Source organism: Montipora foliosa, chromosome 1 (assembly GCF_036669935.1).
Source record: "Montipora foliosa isolate CH-2021 chromosome 1, ASM3666993v2, whole genome shotgun sequence".
NCBI lineage: Eukaryota > Metazoa > Cnidaria > Anthozoa > Scleractinia > Acroporidae > Montipora > Montipora foliosa.
Window position 1 is genome coordinate 26645648 of NC_090869.1, and position 17500 is coordinate 26663147.

Below are 17500 nucleotides of genomic sequence, written 5' to 3' on the forward strand. Positions count from 1 at the left end.
ACTGCCACTAATCTCATCATCAACACCCCTAGAACTTCGTGCATTTACTTCTTGCCTAAAATTCACAAACCCAACAACCCAGGTCGACCTATCGTTTCTGCCTGTAGTTGCCCCACCGAACTCATTTCTAGCTACTTAGACAGGATTATGACGCCTATCGTCAAATCTTTGCCACCATACATTAAAGACAGTACACACGCACTACAAATTTTCCGCGATTTCAATTTTTCCGGCCAAGACAAACTTATTTTCACCATGGACATTACATCTCTATACACAGTCATTCCTAACAGCGAAGGTCTTCAAGCACTTAAACACTTTTTCGATCAACGCACTGTCAAAGAACCTAGCTCGGAAACGCTCCTCCGCCTTGCCGAACTAGTTTTAACACTTAACTGTTTTTCATTCGCCGGCAACTATTACAAACAAATTAATGGTGTAGCGATGGGCACAAGAATGGGACCTAGCTATGCCAATCTTTTTGTAGGATATGTTGAACACCAATTTTTTAATCATTACAACGGCCCCAAACCTGAACTCTACGGCCGCTACATCGACGACTGTATCGGCGCTATTTCATCCAGCAGAGAAGAACTCGATCAATCTATAACCTCCGTCAACTCTTTTCATCCGGCTCTTAAATATACCTGGGAAATTTCGGAAACTTCATTGGCTTTCCTAGATATCAAGGTTTCTATTAGAGGCAACGTGCTATGTACTAGTGTGCACTACAAACCTACTGATTCACACAGTTATTTGTTGTATTCATCGTCACATCCATCACATGTCAAGAACTGCATTCCTTATTCTCAATTTCTTAGACTTCGAGGTCTATGTAGTGATGACTCCGATTTTTCCAGCAAATCAGAGGAGATGTGCCAGTTCTTCAAAAAACGTGGCTATCCTGTCTCTGTGGTCAAAGCGGGCCATCGCGCCCAACAATTTGATCGACAGTCGTCACTACAAACGTCACAGAAAGATAAGAATGACAGAATTCCATTCACCCTCACTTTCCATCCTCATAATCACGCAGTCAAAAGCATCATTCTTAGTAATTTTAAATTACTCCAAAATGATCCCGAGACTGGTAGAATCTTTTCGCAACCTCCACTTATTTCATTCAAACGCGACAAAAACGTAGGCAACTTTTTAGTTAGAAGCGCGCTCAAAACCAACGAGCAACCCGGCACTTTCAAATGCGTGCGCTCACGATGCAAAACTTGTCTTTTCATTGTTAACACTAGCAAGATATCGGGACCTAAGCGATCTGTTAAGATCACCGATCGTTTCACATGTACCTCCGCAAATGTCATTTATTGCATAACCTGTACGTTATGCAATAAATTATACATTGGTGAGACAGGTAGACGACCAGGTGACCGATTCCGCGAACACCTTCGCGATGTTGAAAAGAATGACAAGGATCCATCTAAGCCAGTCGCTCGCCATTTTAATCTGCCTAACCACTCCAAAAAACACATGGCTATCTGCGGTCTTTCCCTACATCTAGGTACGACGGAAAGCCGCAAGAATCTGGAACAAAAATTCATCTTTCAAATCGGCACCCTTAATCCTAACGGTATTAACGAACGCTTTTCATTTAACTAATATATTCCTACTTTTCACGTTGCCATGTTACCACCAATAGCGTAGCTCCTACTCTACTATAAAAACCACACGTAACCCATAATCCCTCGATTCGCTCTGACGAAGGGCTAACGCTCGAAACGTCAGCTTTTAGAATCTCTGTACGGTGGTCAATTTACATTATCAACTCCGTTGATAAACCAAATTTTTGTATACTACTTCCCCACCGACGCAGCACCACAGTTTCTTTAGAAACTACCCCTTCATTCAAAATCTTGCGGTTGCAAGTTAGCACTGCAAGGGTAGCGGCAAGAGAATATGATGTAAGAGGGGGGGGGGGGGGGAAATCCCCGTGCCCTATGATAATTATTTGACATCTATTTTTAGATAACGCCCGTGCTGCGAAGGTTATTTATCTGTCGTTAACATGACCGCCCGCGGGTCTAGTTTTACTTAAATGGACCAATAAGGTGTCGTGTTTAAAATAACCGCGCAGTATGACACGGAAATAATAATAGATTTCAATAATTTTCATCGGAATAGGGCCAAATATGAGGGATTCGTTCCCTTGGTAGAGGGCAACCAAGGTAGCACCACAACTGGCCTGTAGTTGACACAATCAGACTAAGAGCCTCCTTTGAACATTACTTACCGTTTTGCCGTGAGTGGTCATCTTGCAGACTCCCGCCAGAGTGTTTCTCATGGCGTATTTGGCAAAACTCTCGCCCTCATTCTCTTCTTCAGGAAATGTCGCTAAGTATTCTGCATACCTGAAAAGATAATCAAAAAAATTAAAGATGGAAAAGTGTGTCTTTTTTAGGTGCATAATGCACGACCAAGTTGGTAGGTTCAGTAGACCATTTGACTACAGAAAAGTAAATGTCTACATTACTGGGAAATTTACCCTTGGAACTACCCAGGATCAGCAACTTGCTTCTCGCAAAACGGCACAATGTTGGATTAAGGAATACTTTAAAGGCCATCATTTTGCTTCTCTTTTTTTTCAGTCCTATCAATATTCAGACGAAACAAAAAGGTTCTCAGGTTATCTTAAATATAACTCCAGAGCCTCTTTGTCACGTCTGAATAGGAATATAAATTTTGTATAGTTTTGTCCTACTTTCGTTCAGCGTCTCAAAATTCTCTAGGGAGTCTTCAGTTTCTAAATTCAATTATTAGGCCCAGTGGTCATTTCTGAGAAGGGACTTTAAAGTGCTATTATGATCAAAAAATCAATTCCCTTTTTTCCTTTAGATTTCGAAAGTGTGTTTGCTTAACACTTGACTGGCAAGATTTTGAACCGTGATTTTTATCCAGATGCTGTCTACTATGAGTGTAAGTTTTCGATTTCAGGGTCCGCCATTACTCACGTTTAAAACTCAGAGGATTGGATCTATGGAAAAGTGACGTCATTTGTAGTAAGTCTTTGACGTCATTTTCTCCTCGATCCAGGGGCCCGTTTCTCGAAAGTCTCGAAACTTTACGGGCCATTTTCGGGTGTCACAATTCCTTTTGAATCTCAAGAACGGAGAGGACTTAAGTTGTCAAACTTCAGAGCTATTTTTCTTCTTTTTGTTACCTTGAAAACATGTTAAAAGATATGCTCTCCAAAACAAGCGGTTGGAAGTTTCACAAATGGCTCTTTCGGGCCCGAAAAGGTTTCGGGACTTTTGAGAAACGAGCCCCAGCTCTCACAATAGGAAAGATACCGCCTCATTGGTTGTCGAAACAAAGGGTCTTTTGTTCCTGTGGTTGGCATATTTGAATAACAAAAGCAATGTTTGTAAACAGATATCTTCCCTATATTTTAAAGTTAGTAATGGCGGACCATTAAATAGGAAACTCCAGTTAAACTAAACAGGTGTCTTTTTGAAATTAAGGCATTAGGCTTAAAACTTGAGTCACTTAGTGTTTAGTTAACATAGTTTTGAAATCCAAAGAAAAAGAAGAACTGAATTTTTGGTCATAAGAGCACTTTAAGCACAGGTGACTTGGGTCGTGTTCTATAGGGATCAACCGTTTTTAGTTGGTTGGGTTTTTTAGTCTTCTATTCGGAAAAAACCGTTTTCGGTTGGTTTGGTTGATCAACTTTTTCAACCGGCATCAAACTAGGTTGAAACGGTTGAAAAAGCATTTGCAGCGACCGCTGTCGTTTAAAGTCGGCCGCGGGCTCCTGCCGTGTTGCTTTCCCTCAACTTGTAAACGCTGAGAAGTCTGGTAATAACTATTCCCAGGAGTTACCGCGTTTCAACCGAAAACGGTTGGGAAAGTGTTCTATTGGGAAACCTCAACCACTTCAACCTAAACTGGTTGCGGTTGAAACGTTTGATCCCAACAGAACACGACCTTGGAGAGACGTACACCAAGGAACCGGAGGTGAGGCGTTTTCATTTTCACCTGCTTTGTCACTACCAACCAAGTTTGAAAAAAGTCAGAAATAGGACTCGTCTCTACTTTGCTCCTCCAAGTTTTACCCAGGGTTTTCCTGCCAACAAGACCCAACATATAATTTGAACTGTACTAGTAATGCCATTATGAAACGCAATAGTATTATCTGTAAAAAACAAACAAACAAACAAACTAGTTGGCATGATCCCCTTGTGGGAGACGAAAAGAATAAACTCTGCTTATGTAATGAAATGCACTTATGTTAATGAGAGGATGCGCATGAGCAGTGAGTGTGTATATGTTCTGATCTACCGAACACATGTAAATTTCGGAACTTGAGAAATAACACTGAGTGAAAATGCTGGGACTCAACAGGTGTTACAGCTTAGAAAAAAACATAGAGATACATAGCCTAAGATCCTAAGCTGGAGAATTCATTAGAGCTGGGCCACTATAGGAAAGGGTCAGTTACAAGTGCTAAGTCTACAAAATTGTTGATCGAGTTTCTTAATGCACGATAAACACCGTGTTTGCAAAACATGTCGCGAAGGGTTACCAGTAAGATTCGAAAACCATCAAGCCCATTGCATTTTTCGATTAAACGCCACGTTTATCAACCCCAGTGTGTTCGAAAGACAGGAATGAACTTTATAACTAGATTTTATTATGATCTCTGCGACACGATTTTGGAGTTTTTGAGGCTTTATATTAACAGTAATCCAGTTGTCCAACTCTCAAGAGTGGATATAATTGAAATTTTGGTGAGTTCCCAAAGAGTGCAGTTGTCACCAATCCGCCGCTCAAAAACTTCCTAACATGATATTAGGAACGTTAGCCCTATCAAGTACGTAATATGCTTTTTACCAGTTTTCCTCCATGGATCGAGCCACACAGGCCTGGGCCGAGACAAGCATTGGAGGAGTAACTTTATCCAGAGTTGGAATATCTCGGATGATCTCAGCTTTGCAGTTTAAGTACTCAACTGAAAAGAAAAAAAAAACAAGAGGTGGACTAGTTGACCAAACTAAATGTTTATTTTCTGCGACCTTACCTATCGCATCTTCTCACTTACTGGGTCAAATTATAACCGAATTTTTTGTTCTGAAAATTCTTACCTAAAATGCATTCTACAATATCAGGAGCAACTTCGACATACTTGGATTCAATTGATCAGACCGAATTATGTATATTACTAAAAACGTTATTATTCTCTTGCAGAGACATCGACGTTGAAGAAATTCCAAACTGACTCAGAGCAAATATCTCAAACTTTACAACGTATAATCGCTTGAACTTCATCAACGAGGTAAAAGGTGACCTCGTTGTTAGGTAGTCCCGGGAGTTCCAGTGCCTCATCCTTAATCAGGAAAGGTTTTCTTTGTTTAAATAGACATGACCTCCTTAACGCAACATTTCGATTGATTTTCCCACGACACCAGTCCTTTGCCAGAAATTATAAGCTTTACATGATTCCTTTCTTATTCTTTGGAGTAATAATGGTCACTCGTGTCATCCCAAACGTATTTGACAACTCCTCTAAGGTAGCTTGCTTTGTGAAAATGCCGTAAAATGTTCGATGCAATATACTGAAACATATTTGGCTCATTTTGGACCCAACCCTAAAAAAATACAGGTGAACTGAGAAATATTTTAAACGCTGTTGCATCGAAAAAGGTTTTTCGAATTGGGTTCACTTATCTTTGCTTAGTTCCTGAGCAGGCCTCGAGCCATGCATCAAAATCGTAACTGCGACCTTCAAACTTTTATCAGTCATCAGTCGGTCTTCGATTACAAGGAGACTCGGTGTAACAAGAAACAGCTTTAGTGGAAAGCGGAAGGAAATGGAATTCGAGAGTCGATTGAGAAGAAGGAACTCAGCACGCGAGGAATTCCCTCATCTTCGCCTACAAATATTTACTAACCAGCTGACGTTGGAATATTGATGAAGTACTTTCTCGCAATAGAGGTGGCCCTGACTTGGCGAGCTTTTGCATCTTTACAGTTTCCCTTCATATTTTCTACTGCCTGCCAGAACATTAGTGGAACTTCGCCATTCTTTTCGGAAAGAAATTTCTTAAATCCCATCATCTGGGCAGGTTCATAAAGGATGTCATTGAAACTCCTGAGAGAGCAAAAAAAGTAAACTTTATCAATGAAATTGACTTTATTTTTTAAAAAAAGGAAAAACAAGAAAAATACTTTAAAAGCAAGCATCTGCATACGAGCCAGAATGCCCATCAGGGCCGGCGTTTATCTCCGGTTTCCGTAGCATGAAGCGACTATGAATATTTCTACTCCCCCCTGGATGGGATGCTAGTCCATTTATACACCTGGATGGAGAGAGGCACCGTGAGATTAAAGTGTCCTGCCCAAGAACACAACACAATGTCCCCGGCCAGGACCCGAACCCGGACTACTCAATCCGGAGTCGAGCACACTAACCATGAGGCCACCGCGCCTCCCACCTCATTAAAAGCAAAGCTAAGGCAAATTAAGGACGGTGCCTACTATTGTTATTGCGCACACGTTCTGCGCATCTCGAGATACTCGGATTTCCTTTTGCTAGTGCTTATCAATACAGGGATATTTTTGCGCAGTTCAAAACTATGCGGAGAAAGCAGAACTTAGCAAGTGACCTTGGTCTCCAAAATGAAAATTGGGGGTAACCATGCATTTTTAAGAGATAATTGAGCTTCAGTTTGGAAAAGAACGCCGTACATTGCTTTGTATTTTAACGCTTTTTACAAATATTGTTGATTAATTATCTTCGAAAAATGCGTGGTTACCCCCACTTTTTTTTCTGGATTTCAATACCACTTGTTAAGATCTGCTTTTCCTGCATATTCAGTAAACCGCGCAAAAATACCTTTGAATTAGTAGGTACAGTCCTTAAAGCAAATCGTTTAAACCTTGTTAGGAAACTTGTTGTAACAGAGAGGAACGAACATGATGAGGGAAAAGGAACTTTATTTAAGTGTCTAGTCGTCTAGCGCTGGAGCACTAATTCGCTATTTTTACCAATCCCACAACACAGTTCATTTTGGGGGGTTATTTACCATCGATATCTAGTCACTGAAGCATGATACAGTCTCAAGAGTAAACAACTTGTATAATTTTTATGCAAAGAACCCCCAAAACGTATTGAATTATGGGATTGGGGAAGTAGCGAATTGGGGACACTGAAAATTGAGATCAAGGAATTAACGCAAATCAAATGAAATGTTAGTTTTTGAGGAAAGGGGAAAACCGGAGTACTCGAATAAAAACCTCTCGATGCAGAATAGAGAACCAACAAACTCAACCCACACATGACGCCGAGTCTGGGAATCGAACCCGGGTCACATTGGTGGGAGGCGACTGCATACACCATGTCATTTATTGTGTACGTTACGTCATCGCCGCTATACATGTTGGTGGACGAAAACAAAAGATCTCTCATTGGTTCCTTTTGTTCGACCACCAGCAATTGTACATTGCAGCATTGTTAACAGTGCTGTGTCTCTAGAGATTGGTTGCAGACCATCTATCAGTAAGTTACATTTTTATTATCATAGTATTCCTATGATATTTGTCTCTGAAAAGCCCCAAAAGTGGAGTGTCAAATAAAGTACTGTACTGTATTGCGTCGTATCGTATCATATCATCAAGATAACCGTAGAGTCACCTTGGTTTCGGGGTCCTCATTTTAGTCGATGTGGTCTTTTTCTTTGCCTCTGGAGTCTCTTCGCCGTGGTTGCTTGCTTGGCCATAAAAGTGTGACATTCGCCTCTTTTTTGCATTTAATTCCTCCAGCGCCTTTACATGATCTCTTAAACTCGGAATTTTAAACTCCTCATTGAGGGCCTCAACTTCCTCCTTGTCTTCGTCATCTTGGCCAAGTGATATACCTCAATAATATAGGGAAAACTACAGTTAAGAGAAACGGAGTCTAAGGAAAACAATTGTGGTCATTTCAGGTGGGCTGTTCAAACTTAAGCGAACACTGACAACAATGTTAAAATATTTTATCAAAGGTACTCGACACAATCACCGAAACGACAATGAACCGGAATGTTCCAGCAACGCAGCAAACCATCAAAACGTTGGTACTTTGTATAAACTTAATGTGGAGGTGGGAGAGCGACGGAGAGAAAGAATATCAAACTTTATCCCCTAGAGGAGTACGTTTATTTCGTTATGAGCAATCGCATAAGCGGGAGGTTTTGGGGGTCGACTTTTTCTTTCACGTGCGCATGCTAATGATCTGAACGAAAACTGTCACATTCGTGCTCTAGTGCTAGCTGCTATGACCAAAAAACAATTTTTTATTTTTCTTTGGATTTCAAAACTATGTTAACTAAACGGTAACTGATGGAAGTTTTAAGCCTTGATTTCAAAAAGACACCTGTTCATTTTAACTGGAATTTTCCTGTTTAATGGTCCGCCATGGTCTAATGGTCTTGAGAGAGCTGGATCGAGGAGAATATGACGTCAAAGACTCACTAGTTTAAGAATGCAATGCGTGTGTACGGGGCTGAATTAATACGCAGCACGGAGTTTCGGGCTTTCAGACTTTTACACTCGTGTTTTGCATATATAATAAGCTGCGTTTACACGCTGAAATTTTAAGCTAGTGAGTAAATGACGTTACTTTTCCCTAGATCCAACCCTCTGAGGTCCAATCGGTCAGTTTGGAACGCGAGTAATGGCGGACCGTGAAATCCAAAACTGACATTCAGTAAATAGCCTTCGGGTAAAAATCAAAGCCTAAAATTTTTTCTAGTCAAGTGTTGAGCAATCACACTTTCAAAATCTGAAGACAAAAAAGAAGTGATTTTTTGATCATAGTAGCACTTTATGGTGATAATCACCAATTACGCCAACTCTTGCAGCCAACGCGAGAGCGCGAAATTTTGAGCCACTGTCTCCTAGAAAAATAGCTTTTCTTCTTTGGTCAGTTTTGCTATTTACCGCCTTTGTTTCACTCTTTCTCCGAATTCCCTGTCAAAAGATTAAACAACAAAATTAAGGACATATTAATCTTTATTTTGCACTCCAAAGTCAGATAGGCGCATCTACCGATCAGAGACTGCACCTTCTAAACGAAACAAAGAGGTGATTTGAATGTTAATTCGCTCAATAAAAACCAAAGAGTACATACCGAACGGGGTGGGTTTCCTACTTTAAACAAAAATATAATGCTGCTTTAGTGGGTACGTAAGGCACGGAAATTAGGCGATAATATCATAGGATTTGATAAAATGTTAGTCGGTAGATTAGAAAGGTGACTTTTGTAGCTTTAAAGCTTCGTAAGAGTGGAGAGAGCTCCGGTATATTAAAATTTCATTCAAACCTGATTTTTTCAGGCTCTCCTTTCGTTACTGCTGAAGTACCGCCCATAAATGCGATGATAAAAAGTATTAACACGCTTCCATTCGTAGTTTAAATATATGTTCTCATCAGAAGCACGTGACCTTGAAGCGTGTAACTTGCAACTCTTTTCCTTGGAACAAAGCTGGGGATTTTGGGACACCACTTTCATGCCCAAATATGGACAAAAATAAGATCGAAGCTGCACGCACGGGAAAATGCACGAGCTACCTTACTTCCAAATAAGGAAATTTTTAAACTCTAAAAAACCCCAGCTGTGAACCAGAGTTAAACGCTTCAAGTTCATATATAGTTCCTGATTTTTAGAATCATTTATTATTCAAATATTTGATCCGCGGAATATAGAATGAAATGAAAGTTGGAAAGATCATCACAGTTATTTGAGCAACTTAATAACCCACTCACCCCTGGTGTTAGGCAGGCGAAGTAATCCTCCCGACCGGGAATTGAACTCTATTTTTACACAAATACTTTCTTTTGTTTCAATAATCCAATACGGCAGTTGGTACTCTGCCTAACTCCAGTCGAGTTTTCTCGTCAATGCGGACCAATTCAGGGGTGAATAACCGCGATGATCTTTCAAAGTATATGAAAGATAGAAAATGGTAATGAGCCCATGGGAAAGATATGATAAAAAGTGTACATGTTGCTTGGCAACGAGCCGAAAGAGAGTCCTAGTCAGGATTCGAACCTACGATCTCCGTGACACCAGTCGGATGCCCTACCCATTGAGCAATTATAACTCCTAGGGAACTACAGGTCGTTTATCTTGGTCCTTGGTGGACACCCATTTCACCTTTCCGTCTCTCATGTTTTGTAAAATTGAGGCACTTGACTTTGTAGAGAACGCAGACAGCGGGACACATTGTCCATTCAGGACCCAGATAAACGACCTCGCTCCTTAGGACTTCTATTACATCAATGCGTAGAGCATCCGAACGGTGTCGAATCCTGTCTACGACTTCGATTTTGCAGTTGTCGTTTTGCCCGTTGGCAATTTGTACAACTTGCATCGTCTTTCCAACTCTTGTTTCATATAGTTTCTGCAAAGCAAAAAAAAAATGTCTTATTCACCACGGTGCAGACAAAATGATCCTCGTCCAAACGAATATATTCAGACCACGGTAAGGCAACTGCCTACAAAATGAAAAAAAGAGAGTTGAACTGCAGCAAAAGAGACAGGCGTAGAAAAGAGAAAACCTCGAAGCTGTTTAAAGGGACTTTAAGGACGGTGTCTACTATTGTTATTGCGCATACGTTCTGCGCATTTCGAGATACTCGGGTTCCCTAGGTGTGGTGCATATTAATACAGGGATATTTTTGCGCGGTTTAAAACCATGCGGAGAAAGCAGAACTTAGCAAGTGCTCTTGGTATCCAAAAAGAAAATTGGGGGTAACCACGCATATTTCAGAGATAATTAAGCTTCGATTTGGAAAAGAACGCCATACATAGCTTTGTAATTTAAAGCTTTTTGCAAATATTGTTGATTAATTATCTTCGAAAAATGCGTGGTTACCCCCAATTTTCTTTTTGGATTTCAATAACACTTGTTAAGATCTGCTTTTCCCGAATATTTAGTAAACCGCGCAAAAATACCTCTGAATTAGTAGACACCGTCCTTAAGCAACGATGACTTCGACCAGGGCAAGAACGCTAAATGACAACGGGTTATTAAGTAAAACAAGCGATCTGTACGTGAACGAGAATCTCACATTGTAAAGTACAAGTGGATCATAGTGTTATAAGAAGTCACCCTTCCTAGTAGTAAGAATTGTGTGTAGCAAAGTCAGACCATCTGAAAGACGAGGGGATTACGTCCACGATGTTGTGACCTGGCCTTGTTTTGGCCGAGGCACCTATTCTTTCCACAGTTGCTTGTAAATTGCAAATTTGTGCCGAAAAACTCGGAGGGGAGTGCTGTGAAGTAAAAAGGGAGCTTACGAAACGAGGACGACGACGGCTACGAGGACTTCATTTAAAAATACGAGTTCACGTTATTCATATCACTACGAAACTATTTAATGTAGTTTTGCGTTAAAAATGTGTAGTAACTGTCGAGGAATTAAACTGGTATGAGTGAGTTGGAAGCGTAGAGAGAGAACTAAAAATTCATCGTTCACAATGTGCTAACGTCCTCCACAGAACCTTGAATTTGGTCATTTCACGTCGTCATTTAGGAGATGACGGCAAAGAAATGTACGAATGTGTAAAACACACGTGCAGAGCGTGCAGAGCCATTGTTTTTGCTCAATAAACCTATTGTTTTGTAGCGTCGTCGTTGCCGTCGGCGTCGTCGTTTCGTAAGCTCCCTAAAGTCTACTTAACGCCGACGGCATCGACAATGGAAGCGTGTCTTGATAATAAACATTTGCATGTGCTAAGACCAGAGGAGGATATAACTAATGAAGAAAAAGTACTGAAGAAAGGTTCGCGCATTTGGTTCCCCATCTTGGTTTTCCGCTGACCACAGCATCGATATTGAGGCTCAGGCCGCGATTTAGACGTAGAGCTTTCTCAAAGCGTGAAAGTTTTTTGTCTCCCTTCAGAAGTTTTTAGCACTTCGCGTATCATAAAAGGGATCGTTCAGGACTGGTTACCAACTTGCAAGCGAACTCTTCCAATAATGTTCTCCATGTTGAGAGCAGCGCCTCTGCAACGACGTTCTGGTCAGCGAAATACAGAGAACTCAAAGCTAGAGCTTTTCGTTATGAATTATTTATGAATTATTTCGTTGTTCTGAAATGTTCCGGTGTTCCTGGTTTTAGCACAAGCCAGCAACAGTTGCGCGATTGTTTGTTTCATCTTGTTTGCATTGCGGTATGCTGGCGACATCACCATAACCCGGATCGGTCAGAACGTCTCTGAGCTGAAAATAGTGAGATTGAAAACATGCAACGCGACAATCCAGTGTAGGGCTTCCGTCGTTGGTATCGCCGTCGTTCCTAATCTCCCTGGCTTCTCGGGTCCCATAGTTTTCCGGTGGACTTTCCAAAAGCTCGAATTGTTTATCAACTAAATTTGTACCAAGTCTTAACATACTTAAAACTGTAAATGTAAATGCTTTGTTTATAGTGGAAGCTATAAACTAGCGATCAAGCTAGTTCAGAGGCAACCCACTTTTAAAAACCCAAACTTAACGGAAACAAGATTTTAAAAGAACCCCAACTGGCAGGCGGAAACCAGTTGGCTATTTACAAAGCGTGGTAGAGCTGAATCTGGGACAACCGCAAACAAATTCAAACCAGAGGCCAGAACGGGATTTGAACGCGTGGTAGCCGCATGCAAACCGAAAGCCCTAACTAGTGGATCACGCCGCTTCCTAAGGAGAGGCCGCCGCTTATTTCCCTTTCGTAAACGGTCGTTGCCATTCCTCAGAACGGTCGTTGCCATTTGAAACGGTCGATGCCATTTCTCAGAACGGTCGTTGCCATTTGAAACGATCGATGCCATTTTTTAGCTCTGAATTACACTCATTAGGTGTAAGAACTGAAAAGGTTGCGGTTACTGGGAGTTGTGTCTCGCTGGTCATATGAGTTAGGGTTCGGGTTAGGGTTCTTTTTAGGGTGAGGGCTAAGAACCCGAGTTCGAGTCTTGAAATTTTCGGACTCTCTTTTTCCTCCACTTTCTCTTTTATAAATGTTTTTTTTCCTTTTTTGTCTTAATTTTTGTTAATATTTTTTCCTAGTTTTCTTTGAAGTGAAGTGTGTAGTCGACCGTTACAAATGGCATCGACCGTTTCAAATGGCAACGACCGTTCTGAGAAATGGCAACGACCGTCTACGAAAGGGAAATTTGCGAGGCCGCCACCTAAAGGAGATTCGTTTTTGTAAGAATATCAAATTTATGGAATGCCTTACCTTCTGATCTAGAATCTGAATCTAATGTTAATGTTTTTAAGAATAAGTTAAAAACATTCTACTTCACTAGATTACGTGTTGTATTCGATGCTGATGACGCTCGTACTTTCAAAGTTGTCTGCTGTAAATGTCGTAGGATTAATAATTTAGTTGGATGTTCTGGTTGATTTGTTTTTAGAAATTACCAGCGGGGAGGGATTGGTGTAGTTAGTTTTTATGTACAGTGTGTGGGTTGGGTTGGGTGCACGTGGGTGATACACCCTGTAGGGGACTTAATGTTCTATTGTGTTGTCACCTGCCTTTGTTGGTAAATTGATTAAATAAATAAATAAATAAATAAATAAATAAGCAAATAAATTAACTAATTAATTAATTAATGTTGCAAATAAACTTACCTGAATACAATTGTCGACAACTGAAGTTAACAAACTATCTCCTTTCCCTTCCGGAAGAAGCCGCATCAAATCATCTCTGACACTCGGGCTCATGGCGATCTTTCGAGGGGAGTTTGGGGCGATATACGTGGCAATGAGGGTCTTGGCCAAATGAAATTTGCTGAAGCTTCCAAAATCTTCCACTGGTGATAGATACTGTTGAGCATCCTCCCAAAGCTGAACGCTCTTCAGCGCTTCACAATTTCGCGTTTTCTCTAAATATTCACGGAGAGGACCGCCGGCCAATTTGTCTCCGGTCAAAGCCACAAGTGCAGCTGCAGTGACTTCACTGGTAAAGTACATGTCTAGAAAAAGCGAAAAAAAAAAAAACAGGTTTCGCATGGCATTCGTATCCTTACATTTCTATACAATGGTGATGGAACAATGAAACCCGGGATTTCATGCAAGCTTTGAGGTCAAACCAAAAAACCCAAAACCACACCCTTCCCCATCTTTCCGAAAGTGGGCTTTTGGATACCCCACGGTATTTGCAATTCACGTAACTGTAGAGACACAGTTTATTATCAAACCAAAGCAAAAACAGTTCTTTCTCGGTTATGTCCTTTAATGCAGCTGGAAATTTGAAACTAGTCGGTCTGTTCAAAAACAGTCATCTATCCATCAGACCAAACTGAGTATTAAAACTTTTTTGGAGGAACTGAATTAACATAGATTGTCCATGTGATATAATGGTCATCTTTTGTCCAAAAGGTAAAGAGAGAGATAGCCTAGGTGCGACGTTGAAAAAATGCCGAATTCACTCACCACCGCTGCTATGATACCCAGCACGGTTAAACTGTTCCGGTAATGGGGTCTCCCTGGGATAAGCACTCCGTGGCTCGCCAACAAAGGCGGCTATTTCATTTCCTGTGTCCTCAAATGGGATTAAACGGGCGAACGAGGCTCGCTGTAACGCCACGATCGCGCTCCTAGGCGGTGAAGCTTGTAAAAGAATAGAAAGATATAAGTTACTGTTAGGTAAATAATGATTTGTAAAGTGTGTCCCGACATTTTGAGAATGCACAACTGACCGACTTTTCTTTGGTCAAAGACGCGAAATGAAGAATTACGGTGCTCCAAAAGTGGAAACTGGGAACCCGGCTTGAAACTACATGACGTTAATCGATGATTACTATTTAAGCAATAGAGGACGTTTTCCGTGTTTCCATAGCCTCATCTAAACACGAGGGGGAGTTGGGAGAATTTGAGACAGTTATGCAAACCTGAGACGCAGTCGAGCGTTTGCATAACTGTCGAGAATTCTCTTAACTTCCCCGAGTGTTTAAATGAGGTTATGGAAACACGGAAAAAAGTCCACTATTGCTTTTATAAAATATTTCTCAAAGACAATTCAACAACTGAAGGAAAATGCTGGTTTTTTTACTTCTAGATTGAAACAGATTTTCTTGATACACGCTCAGATTTCCTACCAGCCAATCAAAACGCGCGTCTGACAACACCACCAATCAAAATTCGTGATGTCACAGCCGTGCACGTGTTTCCATACTCTCATCTAAACACAGCTATTGACCAATGAGAGTGCACGTACTATCCTAACTATTTTATAAAACTTTGACGGTTTTCAATTTCGTCAGTTGCTAACTTAGGGCGCGTTCGATTGAGCCTATTCCGGAATAAGAATACGAGGAGTGATGATTAAAACGGTATGTTTGGCGCGCTTCGAAGCAGCAAGGACAACAAACATATGTTTAAAATAGCATTTTAGTGGATGTTTGACAATTTTTATGTGAATCACCGTAAAAACGAAGGATTTCTACCTTATATTCCACGCATTCTTATTCCGGAATACGGTCAATCGATCGCACCCTTAATATACTACCGAGTTTAAGTGAGACCACACTGAAATATCATTGATCTCTGTCAAATGTAGTTTCCTATGTTTCTGGTAATGATCACAGTTGAATGTCACATTTCCAAGTTTTGAGTTCTGATCAGCTCTGTCGTGAACAAGTTTGACACCTTCTAAGGCATGCTCAGGAGTTGTTAGAGTGCAAACCCGACAACCAGTAAAACACGCGAAATAAGCAATATGTGCAAAACGCCTTATTTTAACGGCGTTTAACTTGCAAAATGTCAAATTGCTCATACTCACCGTTCCCAAGAGGTTTCTCATGTAAACAACTGCAAAATGGATGTGTTTATGTGTTTACTATCCGGTTTTGATAAAACAGCTGTCAAAAGGACATTAAAACCGAGTCTATAATAATTCAATGCAGGATATAACAGAGGATTGTCAAAGATGAAAGGCGATTTAATGTTGAAAATACTTACAGCAAAAAAACCCATTTTGCAGGTGTTTACATGAGAAACGTGGGGGAAACGTTGAGAAAGCGCAGTTCGACATTTTGAAAGTTAACCGCTGTTAAAATAAACCGTTTTGCACGTATTGCGAAAATCGCGTATTTTACAGAGTGACATAGGCGTATTTTGCATATATTACGCATATTGCATTGCGTATTTCAAAACAAGCCATGGCGGGCTGCACTAAAATTGGTCCATAAGTAAACAGAGTAATTTGAGAAGTGTTAAAGGCAGGCGACAATACACACCTGATTCCGACCTGTCTGGCGATCCATACAACTGTACAGTCACCCGGTCTGTGCTCGGTTCTGATGCAAGTGCCTCGTATTGCGTTTTGCGTTTCTTGGTGGTTGCTGTCGGTAGAAAGGCGTATGGTTGGGGTAGTCTTGGAAGATTAACTCGCTTCTCCTCAAGGACTTCCCACTTTTCTTGCTCTTCAGCATCTGCACAATATTCCACAATTAATCCATGTGCGTGCGTTGCATATGACATGGTAGGGAGTTTAAGGGTGTGATTGCATGACGAATTTCGGCACGGTTAGCCGGGTTGAATTTTTAGCCCGGGATGTGAAAGAAATCCTCTTGAAATGAAAGTGGCGCGCGGTTTTTGAAACTGGGCTAGGATTTTCATCCTGGGCAAAGGGGCTGAAAAATCCGCAAAAAGTCCCTGTAATCGAAATGGAATTTCAACCCGTACTGAAAAAATAAAGAGAGCAAGCATCGACTGTGTCTTCGCATCTTCGAAAATTTGCGTTTTGCGCTCGGGCTGAAATTCATCATGTAATCGCAACACAATTTCAGCCCGGGCTGGAACTAGCCATGTAATCAGGCCCTTAGTGGCCAATTGCATGGAGAATTTCAGCCCGGGTTGAAATTTCACCCCGGCTAGCCCGGCTGAGACTCCAGCCCGACTTTCTGAACAAATAACTCATTTAAAAAGATAGCGATTACACAATCAAAGCTTCAGCCCGGGCTGACGGGAAATCCCAACCCGGTTTGAGGTAACCGGGGTGGAGTTTTCAGCCCGGCCAAACCGGCTGAAAAAAGCCATGTCATCGCTATTTTTATTGGGCATGCGCATCGACTGTGTAGATAGGCAAACGTGGGATCTGGGAACAATTGATCGGTTCGTCCATTGGCAACCCAAGTAGGCCTGGCCTTCTCTTGCGATGAGTGTAGCTTTTCTTGGTTGCCAAGTAGGCTGCCAAATATATATTTATTATATGACCAGCTCCGTTAGCGGGCAAGATAAATCAAATCCCGCGCTGTGATTGGCTACCCGAGCGGGCAAGATGGAACTATCTTGCCCACCCGGTATTTCTCGCTTGGTCCCGCAAGATCAAAGATCATTTTTTGGTGTTTTATCCCGTAAAATAAGTCCTTTATTAACCGAGCTTGTTCGGTCAAGATGGCTGGATATTGGCCTCGTTTTCTTTTTGCGTGTTTATGGGCCGAGACTATAAACACACAAAAAAAGAACTTGGCCAATATCCAGCCATCTTCACCTCACGCTTGGTCCATGACCCATATATTTACTGTACA

General features: G+C 41.2%; 1 protein-coding gene across 1 annotated transcript in view; it reads right to left on the reverse strand.

Moving 5' to 3' along the window:
- LOC137995379 (regulator of G-protein signaling protein-like) overlaps positions 1 to 17500 on the reverse strand; it is a 42899-nt gene that overhangs the window by 17957 nt on the left and 7442 nt on the right. Inside the window, exons 6-14 of the mRNA XM_068840942.1 lie at positions 16208 to 16402; positions 14403 to 14579; positions 13599 to 13942; positions 10420 to 10482; positions 8826 to 8955; positions 7640 to 7862; positions 5898 to 6097; positions 4840 to 4957; positions 2240 to 2357 (exon numbers count right to left, since the gene is read on the reverse strand). Coding sequence (XP_068697043.1) covers positions 2240 to 2357; positions 4840 to 4957; positions 5898 to 6097; positions 7640 to 7862; positions 8826 to 8955; positions 10420 to 10482; positions 13599 to 13942; positions 14403 to 14579; positions 16208 to 16402 — 1568 coding nt within the window. The remainder of the gene's footprint in view (positions 1 to 2239; positions 2358 to 4839; positions 4958 to 5897; positions 6098 to 7639; positions 7863 to 8825; positions 8956 to 10419; positions 10483 to 13598; positions 13943 to 14402; positions 14580 to 16207; positions 16403 to 17500) is intronic.